The sequence below is a fragment of the Lithobates pipiens genome, unplaced genomic scaffold, assembly GCF_037356315.1.
Source record: "Lithobates pipiens isolate NorthernLeopardFrog02 unplaced genomic scaffold, aLitPip1_a1.2 Scaffold_3, whole genome shotgun sequence".
NCBI classification, from domain to species: Eukaryota; Metazoa; Chordata; class Amphibia; order Anura; family Ranidae; genus Lithobates; species Lithobates pipiens.
The window spans coordinates 106,840,302-106,860,237 of record NW_027507790.1 but is presented as its reverse complement, the minus strand read 5'-3'; the positions used below and the strand labels follow the sequence as shown (position 1 = coordinate 106,860,237).

At 43.1% G+C, this 19,936-nt stretch overlaps 1 protein-coding gene across 3 annotated transcripts in view; it reads left to right on the top strand.

Annotated features, from left to right (window-relative positions):
- The window catches only part of CTXN3 (cortexin 3), a 130,754-nt gene extending 121,408 nt beyond the window's left edge, over positions 1-9,346 (top strand). For all 3 annotated transcript variants that reach the window (XM_077462145.1, XM_077462146.1, XM_077462144.1), the window contains exon 2: positions 8,588-9,346. In XM_077462145.1, the coding sequence (XP_077318271.1) occupies positions 8,635-8,928 (294 nt within the window). In that variant the 5' untranslated portion in view covers positions 8,588-8,634 and the 3' untranslated portion in view covers positions 8,929-9,346. The remainder of the gene's footprint in view (positions 1-8,587) is intronic.
- The last annotated feature ends 10,590 nt before the right edge of the window (positions 9,347-19,936 follow it).

Here is a 19,936-nt window from a genome sequence, read left to right as displayed (position 1 = left end):
AAGTTTACAAAAAAAGGGAGCTGTGCGATGCGCGTCCCTGTAGCCCAAAGCAGACAGCTGCCCTCAAATTAAACTGCTCTGGTTTTTGTGTATGTGGGCAAGTGCAAATGGACCCTTACATTCCTTTCAAGATTCCATTTTAACCCCTTCCCATCCAGCCCTGTCATCCCTTTAATAGGATCTGTACATCCAGGGGGCAGGAAGGATTGGTTAATTGTGTAATCAATGTTAATGGCTGTTATGGTGCTCATGTGATTGGGAGCCAGTCTCAAAGGCTCCCCATCAATATTGCAGACTGAGCTCAAAGCTGTCAAAGACAGTCCAGCCTCCATGCTGGGAGTGCATAGTGAGCACGCTCTAGGCACAGGAAAGCTCTGCCGCCCATTAACGCATATGTTTAGTGTGTGGGTACTAAAGCCACCCCCCCCCCCCCCCACCATCACCCCTTATATGTGTTAGGCAGGCGGAAAGAGGTTTATAAGCAGACAATAAACACCAGGAAAAAATACAGGGCTAGTTTACACTAGCACTGCCCTCTTAAGAGCAATTCACTTTTGGATCAATTTGGAACATCTGCCAACTCTGTGCCACAACCACGTACATAGCATGCATTTGCAGGGTGCCCCCATTCAGTAGAAGAGGCCGCATACAGCAGGTGGTACTGCTCCCTGAATGTAAAAGCAGGGATCATTTTTGTTTCACCGAGATGCAAAACATCACAGCTGCAGCAATATGCTTCCCCCCTCCACTACCTATGCAGCATAGGGAAGAGCAGTTTGGGGGTGGTAAAAACATGTCTCTGTGCCATGTATTTTTACAAATACAAGTGTAAACAAGACCATAAAGCTGGTTTTAATAACACTACATATCCAAAAGTGTTAGTTTCATACTGTTGCAGCAAGAAGCTCTTTAAGCCACTCCCACTGTTAGGTGCAACCTGACTAAAGCCACCCCCCCCCCCCCCCCCGCACCTGACCAAAAAATATGTTTTTTGATACTTTTTTTCCCAGTTTTTGGCAAAAAAAAAGCAAACAGTGGTAACCAGTTTAGACAGGTGGTATGGACAGCGAGAAAGAACGGAGGGGGACAGCAGAACAGAGGGAGACAGCAGAACGGAGGGGGACACGGAAAAAGAACAACGGAGGGCCTCTGTTCTGCTGCCCCCCTCCGTTCTTCCTCCGTGTCACCCTCCGTTCTGCTGTCACCCTCTGTTCTGCTGTCCTCCTCCGTTCTGCTGTCCCCCTCCGTTCTTCCTCTGTGTCCCCCTCCGTTCTGCTGTCACCCTCTGTTCTGCTGTCCCCCTCCGTTCTGCTGCTGTCCCCCTCCGTTCTTCCTCCGTGTCACCCTCCGTTCTGCTGTCACCCTCTGTTCTGCTGTCCTCCTCCGTTCTGCGCTCCCCCTCTGTTCTTCCTCTGTGTCCCCCTCCGTTCTGCTGTCACCCTCTGTTCTGCTATCCCCCTCCGTTCTGCTGCTGTCCCCCTCCGTTCTTCCTCCGTGTCCCCCTCCGTTCTGCTGTCCCCCTCTGTTCTTTCTCTGTGTCCCCCTCCGTTCTGCTGTCCCCTTCCGTTCTTCCTCCGTGTCCCCCTCCGTTCTGCTGTCCCCTTCCGTTCTTCCTCCGTGTCCCCCTCCGTTCTGCTGCTCCCTCCGTTCTTCCTCCATGTCCCCCTCCGTTCTGCTGTCCCCTTCTGTTCTTCCTCCATGTCCCCCTCCGTTCTGCTGCTCCCTCCGTTCTTCCTCCGTGTCCCCCTCCGTTCTGCTGTCCCCCTCCGTTCTTCCTCCATAACCCCCTTTGTTCTGCTGCCCCCCTCCATTCTTCCTCCGTGTCCCCCTCTGTTTTGCTGCTGTCCCCCTCCATTCTTCCTCCGTGTCCCCCTCCGTTCTGCTGTCCCCCTCTGTTCTTCCTCCGTGTCCCCCTCCGTTCTTCCTCCGTGTCCCCCATTGTTCTGCTGTCCCCCTCCGTCCTTCCTCCATGTCCCCCTCTGTTCTGCTGTCCCCCTCCATTCTTCCTCCGTGTCCCCCTCCATTCTGCTGCTGCCCCCTCCCTTCTTCCTCCGTGTCCCCCTCCGTTCTGCTGTCCCCCTCCATTCTTCCTCTGTGTCCCCCTCTGTTCTGCTGTTCCCCTCCATTTTTCCTCCATGTCCCCCTCTGTTCTGCTGCTGTCTCCCTCCGTTCTTCCTCCGTGTCCCCTTCCATTCTTCCTCCGTGCCCCCCTTCGTTCTGCTGTCCCCCTTTGTTCTTCCTCCATGTCCCCCTCCATTCTGCTGTCCCCCTCCTCCAGAGGGGGACAGCAGAATGGAGGGGGACATGGAGGAAGAACAGAGGGGGACAGCAGCAGAATGGAGGGGGACATGGAGGAAGAATGGAGGGGGACAGCAGAACGGAGGGGGACACGGAGGAAGAACGGAGGGGGACATGGAGCAAGAATGGAGGGGGACTGCAGCAGAATGGAGGGGGACACAGAGGAAGAACAGAGGGGGACAGCAGCAGAACGGAGGGGGACATGGAGGAAGAATGGAGGGGGACAGTAGAATGGAGGGGGACACAAAGGAAGAATGGAAGGGGACAGCAGAACGGAGGGGGACACGGAGGACGAATGGAAGGGGACAGCAGAACGGAGGGAGACACGGAGGAAGAATGGAAGGGGACAGCAGAATGGAGGGGGACACGGAGGAAGAACAGAGGGGGACAGCAGAACGGAGGGGGACACGGAGGAAGAATGGAGGGGGACAGCAGAACGGAGGAGGACACGGAGGAAGAATGGAAGGGGACAGCAGAACGGAGGGGGACATGGAGGAAGAACAGAGGGGGACAGCAGAACGGAGGGGGACACGGAGGAAGAACGGAGGGGGACAGCAGAATGGAGGGGGACACGAAGGAAGATTGGAGGGGGACAGCAGAACGAGGGGGACACGGAGGAAGAATGGAAGGGGACAGCAGAACAGAGGGGGACACGGAGGAAAACTGGAGGGGGACAGCAGCAGAACGGAGGGGGACAAAGTGTGAATGTAACACAGAAAGTACACTAACCTGTCCTGGAAGAATGTCTGACTGCAGGCAGCATTTGCGGACCTCGTGGGCGGGAGGAGCCTGGAGGAGGACTCAGTCAGACGAGGCTCAGGCTGGCTGGCTGCAGTGCTCAGTAGGAGAGAAGTTTAAACAGCTGTGGCACTGGCTCTGTCTGGTGGTGAGTCTGGTCACCGTCACTCAGGTCACTGGCATCATTCTGTTCACTGCTGGCTGGTGGTGTGGCTGATCTCTCTCTCTGGACTACTGGGCGGTGGGCGCACGTGCTGCTCGCCTCTCAGCCATAGGATGCGGGTGGGTGCACTGCCCACACTGACTGCCAGTGCCGCCCACATGTCTGTCAGCCCGCCCCTCAGGCCTCAGCTGACATCGCTGGTTGCTAGATGTGGGGCGGCCCCTAGCCTAGCAACCAGCCTGGCAGCCAGCCAGCCTAATGATGTGTTAAACTTTATAAGGGTGGCGGGCTGGCGATGGACTGGCAGAGTGAGTTGGCGGAGCGTACTGGTCTGGTCAGTGGTCACTGGGTTTTTTTTTCATTCCGGGACACTGTATTGTCCCGGAATGAAGGTGCCCGGGTCACGGGACAAAAATCTCAAGTCAGGGACAATCCCAGGCAATCCGGGACACGTGGGCACCCTAATGGAGACAAGTGAGGGGAAGATGGCCCCCACCCATCTCCATAACAATGTAGGGCGGAAGCGACGTCAAAAAGTCACTTGCACCCAAAGCTCTTAAAGGGCCATTTTTTTTTTTTTTAATTACAATTTTTTTTTTATTGCATTAGTAAGCAAGTATAAATATGAGATCTGAGGTCTTTTTGATCCCAGATCTCACATTTAAGAGGTCCTGTCATGCTTTTTTCTATTACAAGGGATGTTTACATTCCTTGTAATATGAAGTAAAGTGACACAATTTTTTTTTTAAAACAGTTTCAAAATAAAAAATAAAAGGTAAAATAAATAATACATATTTTTTTAAATGCACACTGTCCCGTCGAGCTCGCATGCAGAAGTGAGTAGCGCCCGCATATGAAAATGGTGTTCAAACCACACATGTGAGGTATTGCCGCGATTGGTGGAGCGAGAGCAATAATTCTAGCCCAAAACCTCCTCTGTAACTTAAAACATGCAACCTGTAAACATTTTTAAACATCGCCCATGGAGATTTTTAAGGATAAAAGTTTGTCGCTATTCCACGAGTGGGCGCAATTTGGAAGTGTGACATGTTGGATATCAATTTACTTGGCGTAACATTATCTTTGACAATATAAATATAGCGCCCACCACATTAGGTGGGTGCTATTAGTTAAAAGTTAAGTTAAATTGCCAGTGCCTTACTGTATTTTGTACAGGCCTGGAGGTTTGTTTGGGTTAGGGTGGAGTTATAGGTTAGAGGGGGGTGTGACCAGCTATTCATCACCCTGTGAAAACACTCCTTTGCTCTCCAAAGGAATCTTCTGGAAAGGAGGCAGGTCAGGCTCTGAAGGACTGGCAGTGTGTATGAACCCTTGTCCAATTGTTAATTTGCTTGGTCAGGGGCAGGGTCCATACATATACACTGGGGTCACATGTTCCCTGGGGAGTTGGAGATGGGACAAGTATTAATCCACAAAAGGCAGAAAGATGTGACGTTAAGGCCCAGGGCTGGAAGGCCTGGGGGTGCCTTTACCCCAGAGCTGGAAAGCCACAGATCTTTGCGGCAACGTGATGCAGGATCCCAGAGCTGGAAGGTTTCCACCAAGCAAGAAGTAGCTGAAAACCGACCAGAGTGAACCAGGGTTGGCCTGGACCTTTCCTGAGCTGGCCTGGGAAGAAACGGGCAGGAGGAGAATGCAGGTGAGGCCTGGGACTGCCAGCGTTTCGAAGTACCACATACTTTTCAGAGAGGCATGCGTGTCAGCTCACTAAAGGAGAGGGACTATCACTCACACATATCAATCCAGAGGCAACTCGTATTCTGTGCATCACTGAGGTGATAGTACCTGCTGGAATCTGGAATAAAGCTGACGTTTTGAACTGTTCTAAATGTATCTGTGCTTTACTACAGAAGGGGTGGAAGAAGCGGGAGTTAAACTAGCCGTACTGTATGAACTATTAGCAGCTCCCAAGGGAGTAGTGCGCTTCATAAAAAAAAATGGGCTAACTTTACTGTTGTCTTATTTTTTAATTAAAAAAAGTGTGTTTTATCCAAAAAAAAGTGCGCTTGTAAGACTGCTGCGCAAATACGGTGTGACAGAAAGTATTGCAATGACCGCCATTTTATTCTCTAGGGTGTTAGAAAAAAATGTATAATGTTTGGGGGTTCTAAGTAATTTTCCAGCAAAAAACAAACAGTTTTTAACTTGTAAACAACTCATCTCAAAAAGAGGCTCGGCCCTTAAGTGGTTAATGTTTACATATTGTTTATATTCTCTAAATAGCAATTTTTTTACTTTATAAAATTAGTTTCTCTCATATTTCAGGTAGTCAGTAAAAAAATGTGCGGTCAGTAAATTTTCCTTGTTTTGTCAAAAAAACAAAATGTGGGGGTGTTGGCAAAACTGAGCCCAACTATCCCCGCCTTTCCACCCAGCTCCTCCATTCATATAAACTGCACTATCACTTCTATGAATGGAGGATGGGCGGACCTTTCAATCACCCACCTATCCTCCATTCATAGATTGTGCTTCATTTATAGAAGTGATAGTATGGCTTTTATGAATGGGGGGAGAAGAGCAAGCCTAGCCAGGCTTTCTTCATGAGTTTACAGTTTAGAGATTACAGTGGAAGGGAGGAAGACGTCTACTGAACCAGGAGACAGCACAACAAGGGGCACATTACACTGATAGAAAATAATGCCCTCTGTGTGGAATTTTTTTAAAGCATTAAACAAAGTTCTCTCTGAATTTTTGCCCAGGGAAGACATAGGGTCTCCTTTTTGTACCCATTATTTTTAACAGTAGTCACTCAAAATGCCATTTCCATGGTGTTATCCATTGTTGAGTAAACATAAAAATAGGAATATCAGGTGAAAAACAAATAATCTACAGACAAGCAGCTTGATCACAACTTAAAGTATAACTAAAGGCAACACATTTTTCGTTTTTGATAGAGTAGAGATGGATTAGAACGCCTGTCATATTTTTATTGCCGTCAGGGTCCCTGTTAGGGAAAATTACCCTCTCTAATTTTTCTATTTACCACTATCACCAAAAATAAATAAAAACGAAAAAACAAAATCAGCACTGGGGACAGAACTTACATGCAATGTGATGTGTCCCTTGTGCTGCTGGTTGCTTCCATAGTTAAGATATTCAGTACCCCCCCCCCCCCCCCATACACCCAAAGCCATAATTTTCCAGTGTTATGTGATTCACAGTCACTCGTCAACAGTGTCGGCTATGCCTGCCCTTTCTACCCCTCTCCTGTAGTCAAAGAAGCTATACTATAGCTTCCATCAATGAAAACAATCTTTGAATGGAAGAGGTAGACCTTTAATTCATCAGCCTATCCTTCATTCATAGAGTGCTTTTAATTTAAGGAAAAGTGCAGTTAAAGATACTTGGCAGGTGCAGCCCCCCTCCATGTTTAAACATGCATTGGAGATAATGAGAAATAAGTCATTTACTTTAAATGGATCCTGAGGGTTTAATAGGCTCCTTTCATTTTTCATTTTTTTTTTTATATTTGCAATTCTTTACACATGTTATTAATGTAAAAATTTTAAGAAAATAAGACATCAGCATTTCCAGGAAGCTGATATTTGCAAGCAAGAGTGAGGAATTAGTGTATTTGGGGCACTAAAGAAAACAATTAATGGTTTGTCAGTGCCTGCAGTTTGGTCCTGGAGCCAATTTTGTGTATTTATCGGTATGACAGGTGAACTCAAACATTTGTCAAGTAAATCACAAAAATTGAATTAAGTAACAGGGATATTTATACACATACTGATGTTTCTATTCAATGCTTTGCAATCCTTTGCACAATTGCCAAATCTTTTTGTTATTCCAACTAGTGTTTAGAATTACAACCTTGTACCCTTGTCTATCGGTTTATTCTCAGCATGCCTGTTGACTCCTTTCAATTTTGCTATTCTGTGTAAAAGGGATTTAATAAATAAAAACATACACAATCAAAGTCAAAGTTTGGAATTCCTAATCAAAATATATTTAATGATGATCTACTTTTACGTACAGAATGATTACAGAACTAGAAAATAATGTTTGAAATGTTATATATACAGTATGTACACATAAATACTATACAAGGCATAGAGTGCAATATATATATATATATATATATATATATATATATATATATATATATATATATATATGCAGGGCTTTTTTCTCAAACAATAGGTGCTGGAACTTAACCACTACCCACCCAAAACCTGTTACCCCACACACCCTCCAAGTAACATCATAGAGTGCAGGGCTGTCACTTGTAAACACAGAAACCAGACTTCTGTGTTTACAAGTGATTGTGGTAAGTAGGCACCAAAGGGTCTGAGCCAGAGGTGGTGGAACTGAGTTCCACCAAGTTGCCCTGAAAAAAAGCCCTATATATATATATATATATATATATATATATATATATATATATATATATATATATATATATATAATGTTACAGCACAGTAAGTATACACTTGTAGCTAGCATACTTGTACTGGGCTGTATCCCCTTTGCATTATACAATATATTGATCAGTTTGGTGTTTTTTTTACTTGGATAGACAACCATGTTAACCTACTGGTGCTGTCCGCCCTCTTAAACTCTCTATATATGTATATATATATATATATATATATATATATTACTATGCAAAAGTTTTAGGCAGGTGTAAAAAATGCTGTATTAATAAAGCTTTCAGAAATAGAAGTGTTATTAGTTTATTTTTTATCAATTAACAAAATGGAAAGTAAATGAACAGAAGAGAAATCCAAATCAAATCAATATTTGGTGTGACCACCCTTTGCCTTCAAAAACAGCATCAATTCTTCTAGGTACACTTGCACACAATGTTTGGACATCTTGTAGAACTAAGCAAATATCTTCTGTGGATGTAGACTGCCTCAAATCTTTCTGTCTCTTCATGAAATCACAGACAGACTCGATGATGTTGAGATCAGGGCTCTGCGGGGGCCAAACCATCACTTCCAGGACTCCTTGTTCTTCTTTAGGCTGAACATAGTTCTTAATGACATTGGTTGTATGTTTAAGATCGTTGCCCTGCTGCAGAATAAAGGCCAATCACCCGCCTCTCTGATGGTATGATATGATGGATAAGTATCTGCCTGTATTTCACAGCAGGGCAGCTTTAGTGCAAAGTGATTCAAAGTTATTCCTATCCCTGATGTGAAATGTACCTAAACTGCTGCAATTAGGACATGTGAAGAATACAGACCAAAGTGTATATACTGAAGCAAATGTGTTGCATTCTGAACAGCTGTATTGCTAACCAAGGGTATTAAATTCATATCTGCTTTATCTGTGTTTTTGTAAAAATCGATTTACTCTTTGGTGGTAAAAAAGGCAATATAAATGTATTTTATGCTTGACCTAGGCTTCTTTCTTTTATAGACTCTCAGTTCAAGTCAAAGTACTTCTATCATGACTTTGGAGAAGTTATGAAGAGGAAAAAGACATTCTGGAATTGTTTGTTTCCATTTTCCTGGACGATGGATGGAGAGACTTTACCTTCCACAATGTTACCCACGCTGAACGCCTCCTATGGCTCCTCAATGACACTGGAACAAAAGACCACGTTTGCCTTTGTCATTTTACTATTTATCATTTTAGGTGTCCTCATTGTTAGGTGTTTCAGGATTCTTCTTGACCCATACAGGAGTATGCCAACTTCTACCTGGGCAGATGGCGTAGATGGACTTGAAAAAGGACAGTTTGACTATGCTCTTGCATAGTGACTAAAGCCATTAGTGCTTTTCTGGACTTGGTGAAATAAGTCCAAGAAGTGATGAAATTAAACATAGGGCTGTAAAACAGTTGTCCTGAATACAGAGAAGAAAGGAGTTTTTGTAGTAGAGATACATATCCAAAACATTAGTGTTACAGGGATTTTTTACAACCACGTTTCCAATACTCTTGTTTTAATTTAAATGTGTAGAGCACTGTTGTAAAATAAAACACAAAAATACAAAATTTTAAGATTGACTGTGGGTTAGAGTGACAATTCTTAATATTATTCTAAGTGATTCCTTAAAGGCCATGGTCTAAAATTGTTCTCAGGTGTGTTAACCTGAATTAGGCACCATCATGCCCACAACCACTATTTAAATTGTTACAGCAACAAAAATAATAATAATAAATACACTCTTCCCATATACGACTCTTTCTCTATCCTCTGCAGTGCCTACCTATTGTTTGGTGTTTAGAAAACTAGTATGCTGATGTCTTCAACTGTTGGACATCACTTTTTTTAAGGAAATACAACATCATTAATATTTTAAGTGTTTTTTTTTATGCAGATTCTGTGTAGCTGTAGACAATTTTACTGCTTTTATATAGATGTGTGTGCTTTATTTCCACCACTATTGCTGGGGTGCAGGTAAAGTTCTTAGAGACTCAATACAAACATGAACCAATGCTCCATGATCCCAGGAAAATAACCCATGAAAAATGACTTTGGTATCTGATCTTTAATAGAGAGAACACTATAATTTTTCTCTGCAAATCAGTGCATCACTGTAGCAAGAAAGTTTTGCTTAATTTTAATATTTTTGTAATTGCTTAATATCGATAAAATATAATCCAATATAACAGAATATTACACTTTTTTGAACATGGTAGCAGTGGGAAAGTGCTAGATATATCTTCTAAGAATTTGTTCTAATGTTGGGTGTGGGCACACACCCATTGGTAATTACCAGTGTCAAGATGTTCAGCAGTCATATGTGATTGTGCTGTAAGTAAACCTTTGCAAGGAAAAAAACATCTTACTGTAAGCCACTTGTAGCCCCTTGTAGCAAGAGTTTAGCCTAAGCATAGGCACTTTCAATGTCCTAGCCCTAGTACACACGGTCAGAGATTGCGACGGAATGTGTCCTATCGGACCGTTTTGTCGGATAATCCGACTGTGTGTGGTCTCCACCGGACTGTTTCTGTCAGAGTATCCGACGGACCAAGTTTTCCAACTTGTCCGTAAAATTTTCCAACAAAATGCTCCGATCGAACATACTCCGATCATGTGTAGCCTACACCGACGGACAAAGTGCCACGCATGCTCAGATCAAATTCCTAGACCAAAGCTATTGGCTACTAGCCTGAACGTAGTCCCATCGTAACAAAATAACGTCATCACGTTATGTACAATCGGATTTTCCGACAACTTTGTCCGACCGTGTGTATGCAACAGTTTCGGACAAAATCCATTGGACAAAATTCAACAGATTTGAATGTCCGACCGTGTGTACAAGGGCCTAGAGTAAGCAAAAATCACTGTGACTGGTGTCACAATGTAGTAACAATCAGTCTGTCAATGACTAACCAAAAAACATGCAATGCAACAGTTATGCTAAATCAGTCATGGAAAGTCATGACATGAGATAGGGTACTGACAATCACAATATAAACCAGTGGGGAAGAGATGTCTTTAAAGCGCAAGATTCATAACCAACTTTCCGTATCTTAAGCTATACTGTAGGTCTGCCTTCTCTGCCTTTTGGGCTGGTTAGCACAATTTGTGGGCTTCATGACCATTTTTCTTGTTATTTTCATGCTTGGATCTTCACCACTGTTTAGGATAGGATTACGGTATATCTGAGGAATTCTCAAAGGGTCATAGATAGGGTCATAGATACGGTTTAGAATTCCATCAGGGAGCGGCATCGAAAGTGACTATTCACGTACCTATTCCCCCCACCCAACAGGTGCAGCAGCTGTGAATTTGAGTCATCAGATGGATGGAGCCTGACAGGAAGTCTGAGACTACTTCCCCATCAGGCCCACCTTGCCTGTGACAGATGGCAGTGGATGAAATTTTCCCACTGCCACCTGCTGTCAGTCATAGGCAAGTTGGACCTGATGGTAAACTAATCTTTCAGGCTGGGTTCAGGCTGTTGTGGGGAGTGGCTCACAGTAGAGGTCCGGTGCATCTCTCTTCACAGTTTCAGGTCTGAATGCGGTCAGAATTTTTGGCTGAATTCAGACCTGAAACGGACCAGGCGACGCACAAGACTCCCTTGAGAGCCAGTCACAGTCTCCTGACATGCAAATTGGATGTGGATGTGGGGAAACCCGCATCCAATGCACAACAGTGTGAGGAGGAATTTCCCATCAGGCTTTGTCTACTGTCAGTTCAATGTGATTTGCCTCTATGGTTGCTAGTACGAAGGTGGCCTTCACCCTAGAAACCAATTAAGTAAATTTTAAACACACCCAAGCATATTGATAAAGTAATAAATACACAACACCACCCTCTTCCTGTACACCAACTGTTAGTTGGTCCGAATTACTGCCAGTTTACATATCTGTAAACTGGCAGTAATACTTTTAGAATCTTTTGCAGCCATTATGACAGATTCTAAAAGTTGTGGTAGTATGAACTATTTGAATCTCGCTCACGTGTTGGTATTTGTACTAAACTGTACTGGCTCATGAATTAGATGCAGGCCATGTGAAAGGGGCCATACTGGCAGAAATGTGACATTATTGCTTTATTGAATTTTCCTTTATGTAATCTCCAGGAAAGAACTTTCTGTATATATATACTATATACTGTATATGTAAATGCACTAACAGCAGATACAAAAAAAAAGTTACTGTATTGCAGCATACCAATCTTTGGATCTGGTGGCTGCAAATAGTTTCTCTTTGTAAGCTCATTCCTTTTTTTTTGTAAGAACAGAAAAATACCTGTTGATCCTGACAGAAATCCAAAGACTTTCAACTCTCTGAGCTTAAATCACAACAGTGATAAAAAGAGGGGGAGATGTACTGTAGACCTGACAATTCTTGCCCCAGGGTGACAATGCTTTTGCTCCATAGATACTGATGCTCATTGAGTGAGCATTGCCACCCTAGGACAGGAGGTGTGTTATAGGCAGAACCATCAGTAAAAATAATGGTCAAAAAACATGAAAACAAACAAAAAAAAGCTATCACATCTAGCAACTGACAAACTGCAACATTCATATGTTTGTTCTTGTGTTTATACACTTTAAAACATTCCCACATTTCCGACATAGCCGACGGCAGTGATGGTGAACCATGTTTTGGAACTACATTTCCCATGATGCTCACCTACACAGCAGAGTGCATGAGCATCATGGGAAATGTAGTTCCAAAACATCACGGGTGCCAAGGTTTGCCATCACTGGCCTATGGTGTATCATAACGTGCAGCCCATCAGAATTCTTTAGTATTCTCATAACTGTGTTGTGACTTTGTGGTAGGTAGTATAATGAGGTACACACGATTCATTTATATGTGAACTGTGAGAGTGTGCCTTTTCAAGTTGGCCTAAGCAAATGAAAGGCCTGTTACATGCCAGTAAATATGTTTTTTTTTACCTTATACCAATATTTTCCCAGCCAAGAACCCTAGCTGTAGTGCTGTAACTGCAGTTGAGGTCACATACCTGCTATCTAGTGGAGGTCAATGGGTCACAAGACTGGCTTCTAAGAATAATTTGACAAGTAAAAGAGTTTTTATATACAGTATGCATTTCATATGTGTAAATTTGGCTTTTTACCTAGAGTTCAGATTACTATTTTCATTTATATATTACATGATACTCTGTAGTGATTTAATGCATATCGCAGCATTTACTAAACAGCAACGCAACTAGACTTTGGCTGCTGGAATAAGATAGAGAGTCTGCCATGCCAGCTGGTAGAGTGCCATTCAAGCGGCGTGCACCCTTTCATTTCAGCTATATCAACCATCTCCTCTGACTTTTTTAGGAAGAGAGCTTCTGCTCAGAAGAAGACCTGTGCATGTCAAGAAAAACTAATGACCAGAGACAGAAAGAAATCTGATTAAATGCATTGGCTCGACTGAGACTACCTAAGCTGAATACACAATCTTTAATAAGTGATTGAAACAAATATATCAATATCTGTGCCTGTGTATACACAATGCTTGTCATTTACATACAGCAATTTATTCCACTTTGAAGATGTGTGCTTTTGGATGTTGTTTTGTACCAGGGACATCTGAATACCTTGAAATTCTGAATACTGCATTCTGAAAAATAGAGGGTGATTGCTCTGCATTTGTAACAATAGGGCTGACACTGCATTTAAGAGCAACCCCACAGTATCAAGTATATCAGCCCACATTTAAAGTGGATCTCAATTTTAAAAGTAAAGATTTGCTATGTTAGAGGGAACATCAAGAAATGTGAATGCTGTAGTAGAAGTACTCTGAAATGTTTGCCCTTTGCCTTTGTGGGAATTTCAGAGATTTGGTTCAACAGCTCTCATTATTAGCTGGCATCAATTCAAGGGTATTCCCTTTATCACAGGGATAGAGAGGGTAAAAAGGGGAGGGGTATTCATATATATCAAGAATAATTTACAAGTTAATGTAGGGAGCTAGGGTGGAGGTGGAATCCTTATGGGTAGAGCTCCAAAGGGATGAAACTAAGGGGAAAATTATACTGGGAGTATGCTATAGGCCTCCTAACCAGAGGGAGGAGGGGGAGGCAAACCTCTTATCACAATTTGGATTAGCAGCAAGGATGGGAAATGTCATCATAATGGGGGATTTTAATTATCCAGACATAGAACTGTGCATTTGTCTAAGGCTCGTCAGTTCCTAAATGTCTTGCAGGACAATTTCATGGGTCAGATGGTAGACGCACCAACTATAAGCAAAGCATTACTAGACCTACTGATTACCAACAATATAGACCTGATCACAGATGTGGAAATAAGGGACAATTTAGGAAACAGTGATCACAGGTCAATTAGCTTTAGTGTAAATCACACAATTAGGAAACATAAGGGGAATACAAAGACACTGAATTTCAAAAGAGCCAACTTCCCTAAACTACAAACCTTGCTAGAAGATATAAATTGGGATAAAATCTTAGGAACAGAATATGGAGGAGAGATGGGTTTGCTTTAAGAGCATATTAAATAAGGGCATCAGCCAGTACATCCCATTGGGAAATAAATTTAAAAGAGTGAACAAAAGTCCTGGATGGCTTAACTCCATTGTAAAATGCATATAAAAGCAAAGGAGAATCCTTCAAGAAATACAAGCCTGAGGGATCACCATCAGCATTCAGACTTTACAAAGAATGCAACAAGAAATGTAAGGGTAAAATTAGGGCAGGAGAAGGAGGAGCAAAAAAAAAAATCCCAAGAAATTCTTTAAGCATATACTGTAAATAGTAAAAGATTGAGGACAGAGCACATTGGCCCCATAAAGAATGATGAAGGGAATCGGGTTACTAAGGATGGTGAGATGGTGAAGGTATTGAATTTATTCTTCTCCTCAGTCTTCACAAGGGAATCGGGGAGCTTCATTAACCAAAACTGCAGTGTTTATCATCATGACACACCTCAGGAAGCACCCTAATGGCTAACAGAGGACAGAATTAGAAATAGACTTAACATTAATAAGTCACTGGGACCAAATGGCTTGCACCCGAGGGTCCTTAGGGAACTCAGTCAACCCAGACCATTGTTCCTAATTTTTACTGACAGTCTACTGATTGGAATGGTACCAGCCAATTGGATAAAAGCCAATGTAGCACCAATATTTAAAAGAGGGCCAAAATACATCCCTGAGAATTACAGACCAGTTAGCCTAACAACAATAGTGTGCAAGCTCTTGGAGGGGATGATAAGGGACTATATACAAGATTTTAGTTATAAAAACGATATCATTAGTAGTAATCAGCATAGATTCATGAAGAATCGTTCTTGCCAAACCAATCTATTAACCTTTCTGTGAGGAGGTGAGCTGCCATCTGGATAAAGGAAGGCCCATAGGTGTGGTGTATCTGGATTTTGTAAAAGCATTTGACACAGTTCCCCATAAACGTTTACTGTACAAAGTAAGGTCCATTCTAGGGTTCTGTGCTTGAACCAATCCTATTTAATTTGTTCATAAACAACCTGGAGAATGGGGTAAACAGTTAAATCTCTGTATTTGCATACAATACTAAGCTAAGCAGGGCAATAACTTCTCCGCAGGATGTGGAAACCTTGTAAGAAGATCTGAACAAATTACACAGCAGTGGCTGTTTTAGGTTGGTTTGCAGGTGCTATTTTTAGTGCAATAGCGCCTGCAAAATGACCAAGTGTGAAAGGGGTCTTAGGAACTACACTTGAATAAAAGATAATCATTGCTCTACGTTGGTTTCCACCTGTATCACCTCCACTGCATGTTAGCAGGTGCTAGCCCTGTTCATCATAGGGTTGATAGTAGCAGAATCTGGTCAGCCACACATCCAATAAAGTCACCTTTATTTACACATATTGAAGAAAGACTTTCCACACTACATTCAAGGGAACATAACATTCCAGCTAACGTGTTTCACACCAACATCAGCGATTAGTCATAGCCACATGACTGAGCGCTGATGTTGGTATGACATGCGTTAGCTGCAGTGTTATGTTCCCTTGAATGTAGTGTGAAGAGTCTTTCTTCGATATTTCTAAATAAAGGTGACTTTATTGGATGTGCGGCCGACCAGATTCTTCTTTGCAACTGTCAAGGCATTACACTTGTAGTGGGCTAGGGCATATATCTGTCAGGATGTGGCTGACTGGCCAGAATTTATGTCACCAAAGGTTAATATGAATGGCATATTAGATATGTGGAAAGGAATAACTTCCAAAACTATTTTCAGACAGAAAATATGATAAATGACAGGTCCATGGGCTGACATGTTATTAGGTGATTTGACTCTTAGGTCAACAGAAATATTCTGGCAATGCTTGACAAGAAACTTTATCTCTTCATTGTCAGGAATCTTCTATCTGAGGTGCAATTTGAAAAAAAAGAAGATTTAGGGTCCATGAACAGTCGTTTACAAAATGCCAGTTATTTTGGAAGAAAAAACAAAAACGCTCATATCGAGTGTTTTTAAAAAGGACTTTAGGAGTGTTCAGTGTTTTTTGCCATGAAACTCCTCTTAAAAACACAAACCAGAAGGGTTTTTCTCTGCCTCTAAATGCTGAGCTGTGCTTAAATATGCCTGTAAATGTCCTAATGTGCATGGACACATAGGGGTTGATTTACTAAAAATGTAAAATCTGGTGCAGCTGTGCATGGTGGCCAATCAGCTTCTAACTTAAGCTTGTTCAATTAAACTTTGATTAAAAAAAAAATAAAATTGAAGTTGATTGGTTTCTAGGTAGAGCTGCACCAGATTTTGCACAGGCAAAATGCAAAACTCATGTAGAAAAAGCATTTTTTTAAGCCCAGTGTGCATGGACCCTTGACGCGTATTTCCATGTTTGCAGTCAAATTTAAGAAAACCCCACAATATATTTATACAGCACGGCTAAAACATTTTTTGAAATATTGCTTATCTTTCAGATGTTTCTCAGGACAAGGTGTCATGGCTGACTACAAGGTTTTTTTAAACAATGTTAAAGTGAATATGTTCCAAGGTCTGTCTTCATTAACATACAGTACAGGAGGGTGGAATCACCATTTTAACCCTTTGTGATGCTATTTGTGATGCTAAATGTTATAACAGATATAACATTTATCTCAATTTATACACATGACAGGATTGAATAAAAATAGGACAGCTTTATTTAGACGTAAGGTTATTATCCAGATGAATCAGACCCACTTACATGTTTCAACCTAGCGGCCTTAGTCATACCTATGATTAAGCCCTCAAGGCTGAAACACGGGTTTGATTTGTTTGGATTGTCTAAATATAGCCTTCATACTATATTTTTATTAGATCCTGCTGTATGCAGACTTTTACTGGACTTTTACTATCTGAACCTTGCCAACAGGGCAATGGTACATCTCATTACTAGCACTGGAGCCTGGGTAGAGTACATTGGATCTCTTTTGCCCAGTTGTCCCAATTTGACTGCAAATATGAAAATACACCTTAAGACCAGGTTCACACCTCTGCGGGTTAGAAATCCTGCTAGTTTAGCTGAACTTGCAGGATTTCAAACCGGCAATGCAGGCTGGGTGATTTGACAGACATCTGTGCAGGTTCCTGACATCTGAGTACTTATGGGAATCAGTGCGGAGCCGCAAAGTCGGCACCGCACCGATTCGGACGGTGCCATTGCCGGCAATAGAAAATGTCAAATGACATGCCAAATTGGCCCAATGTGAATGTGGGCTAAATCAGAGATTAAAACAAATAGAAAAATTGTTGAATTTACAGGTCTTGCCAAAAAGTTGTATGATGCAATTTGCCATAGTACACATAGTAGTGGGATGGGGGCCTGAGACTAATATTAAGGAGCAGGGCTTTTTTTCTGGCGGAACGCACCAGAACTGCATTCTGCCACCTATTTACGACATTCTGTCTGTAAAATTCGAATCTGTATAGCCTGCGCCCTGCCTCCCATGGAGGGAACACAGATAAACCTCCATACAGTTGTGTAGACCGATGCCGGCTACTCCTCCTGCTGTTCACCACCTCGAGGGATGGAACGGAGCGTGTGAGAGCAGAAGGCGGAGTGATCTGTACTCTGCGGCTCTGACCCTCCCCTCAGTGCTGTGTGGGAGATCGGTTTGGTGCTGTGTGTCGGATGTGGATAGTGGCGGTAAGTAACCTGTCTGACGGTCTTCCTTCACCTCCTCAATAGCCCCAGGTGTGGTGTAAAAAAAGTCATGCTCAATGGGGTTGTGCTGTGTGGTCTCCAGACTGGGTTGGGCACTCTCTTTCCCTGGGCACTCTTTGCTGGGCACTCTCTTTCCCTGGGCACTCTTTGCTGGGCACTCTCTTTCCCTTGGCACTCTTTGCTGGGCACTCTCTTTCCCTTGGGCACTGTTTGCTGGGCAGTTTCTTTCCTGGGCAGTCTCTTTCCTGGGCGGTCTCTTTCCTGGGCAGTCTCTTTGCTGTGCAGTCTTTTTGCTGGACTAATCTGGGTAGTCTCTTTGCTGGGCAGTCTTTTTGCTGGACTAAGTTGGACGGTCTCTTTGCTGGGCAGTCTCTTTGCTGGACTAATCTGGGCAGTATCCTTGCTGGGCAGTCTCTTTACTGGGCAGTCTTTTTGCTGGACTGTTTGGTGGTCTCTTTGCTGGACTAATCTGGGCAGTCTTTTCTGGGCTGGGTGGTCTCTTTTCTGGGCTGGGCGGTCTCTTTGCTGGGCGGTCTTTTTGCTAGGCAGTCCTTTTGCTGGGCAGTCTTTTCGCTGGACTAATCTGGGTGGTCTCTATGCTAGACTAAGTTGGGCAGTCTTTTTGCTGACAGTCTCTTTGCTGGGCTGGGCAGACTCTTTGCTTGACTATGCTGGGTGGCCTTTTTGCTGGCGGTCTTTTTGCTGGACTAAGCTGGGTGATCTCTTTGCTGGGAATGTCTCTCTGCTGCACATTTGGGAATGTCTATTTGCTCAATATATGGGGGTGCATGCTTTAGTCCATGTGAGTCGCAGGCCTAAGCTGGGCAGTTTCTTTACTGGGCAGACTTTTTGCTGGACTAAGTTGGGCAGTCTCTTTGCTGGAATAATCTGGGCAGTCTCTTTGCTGGGCTGGGCAGTCTCTTTGCTGGGCAGTCTTTTTGCTGGACTAATCTGGGCGGTCTCCTTCTGGACTAAGTTGGGTGGTCTTTTTGCTGAAATTCTCTTTGCTGGGCTGGATGGTCTCTTTTTGCTGGACTAAGCTGCATGGTCTCTTTGCTGGACATTTGGGAATGACTTTTTGCTCAATATATGGGGATGCATGCTTTGGTCCACGTGAGTGAGGCTCTTTGCCGGATGGTCTCTTTCCTGAGTAATCTCTTTGTTGGACTGGGCGGTCTCTTTGCTGGGCTGGGCAGTCTCTTTGTTAGACTAAGCTGGTTGGTCTATTTGCTGGGCTGAAGGGTCTCGTTGCTGGGTAGTCTCTTTGCTGGACTCTTTGCTGGGCTGGAGGGTCTCTTTGCTGGGTAGTCTCTTTACGGGACTCTTTGATGGGCTGGAGGGTCTCTTTGCAGGGTAGTCTCTTTGCTGGACTGGGCAGTCTCTTTGCTGGACTAAGCTGGGTGGTCTCTTTGCTGGGCTGGATGGTCTCTATGCTGGACTGGGCAGTCTCTTTCCTGGACTGAGCAGTCTCTTTGCTGGACTGTGGCTGTCTCTAATGCACTGGGAATTTCTCTCTTGCACATTTCGGAATGTCTTTGCTGCCCATTTGGGAATGTCTCTCTGCTGCACATTTGGGAATGTCTCTGTGCTGCACATCTGGAAATGTCTCTGAGCTTACTTTTGGTAAGTATTCAAATTTTTTGCACATTTTACTGCATTGTTTTTTATTTAATTCCATACAATTACTTTTTTTTTTCGACTTTAAGTTTTTTATTGAGTATAATATAGAGTTACAGGTACAATTAACACAGTACGTCGAACAGCGACGTCAATACATAACATATACAATGGTTTCGTTGTTTAACACTGTTATACGTATACATCAGTAGGTAATGTAATTCAAAAATGTATATAAGGAAATAAAAAGGAAGAAAGGGAAAAAAGAAAAGCAAGGTAAGTAGTATGACCCGAGAAAACGTAACCAGAATTCCCACTAGTGTAGCACCCCGTAGGGGATCATTAGTGCTACACCAATGGGAGATTCCCCCTAGAGGTCGTTAGACTAAAGTGTCATTTCATTGGAGATATAGTAAAAAAGGGGGGGGTAATCCAAGGAACAAGTAAATGATAACATCTAGTATTGCTCGGTCAAGAATTCAGGACTAGGTCTAAAAATTACCATCATGGAGTACTAGTCACAGCTGAGTTCCACTTTATCCAGGGTTGCCAATTAGCAGCGGTTTTAGAA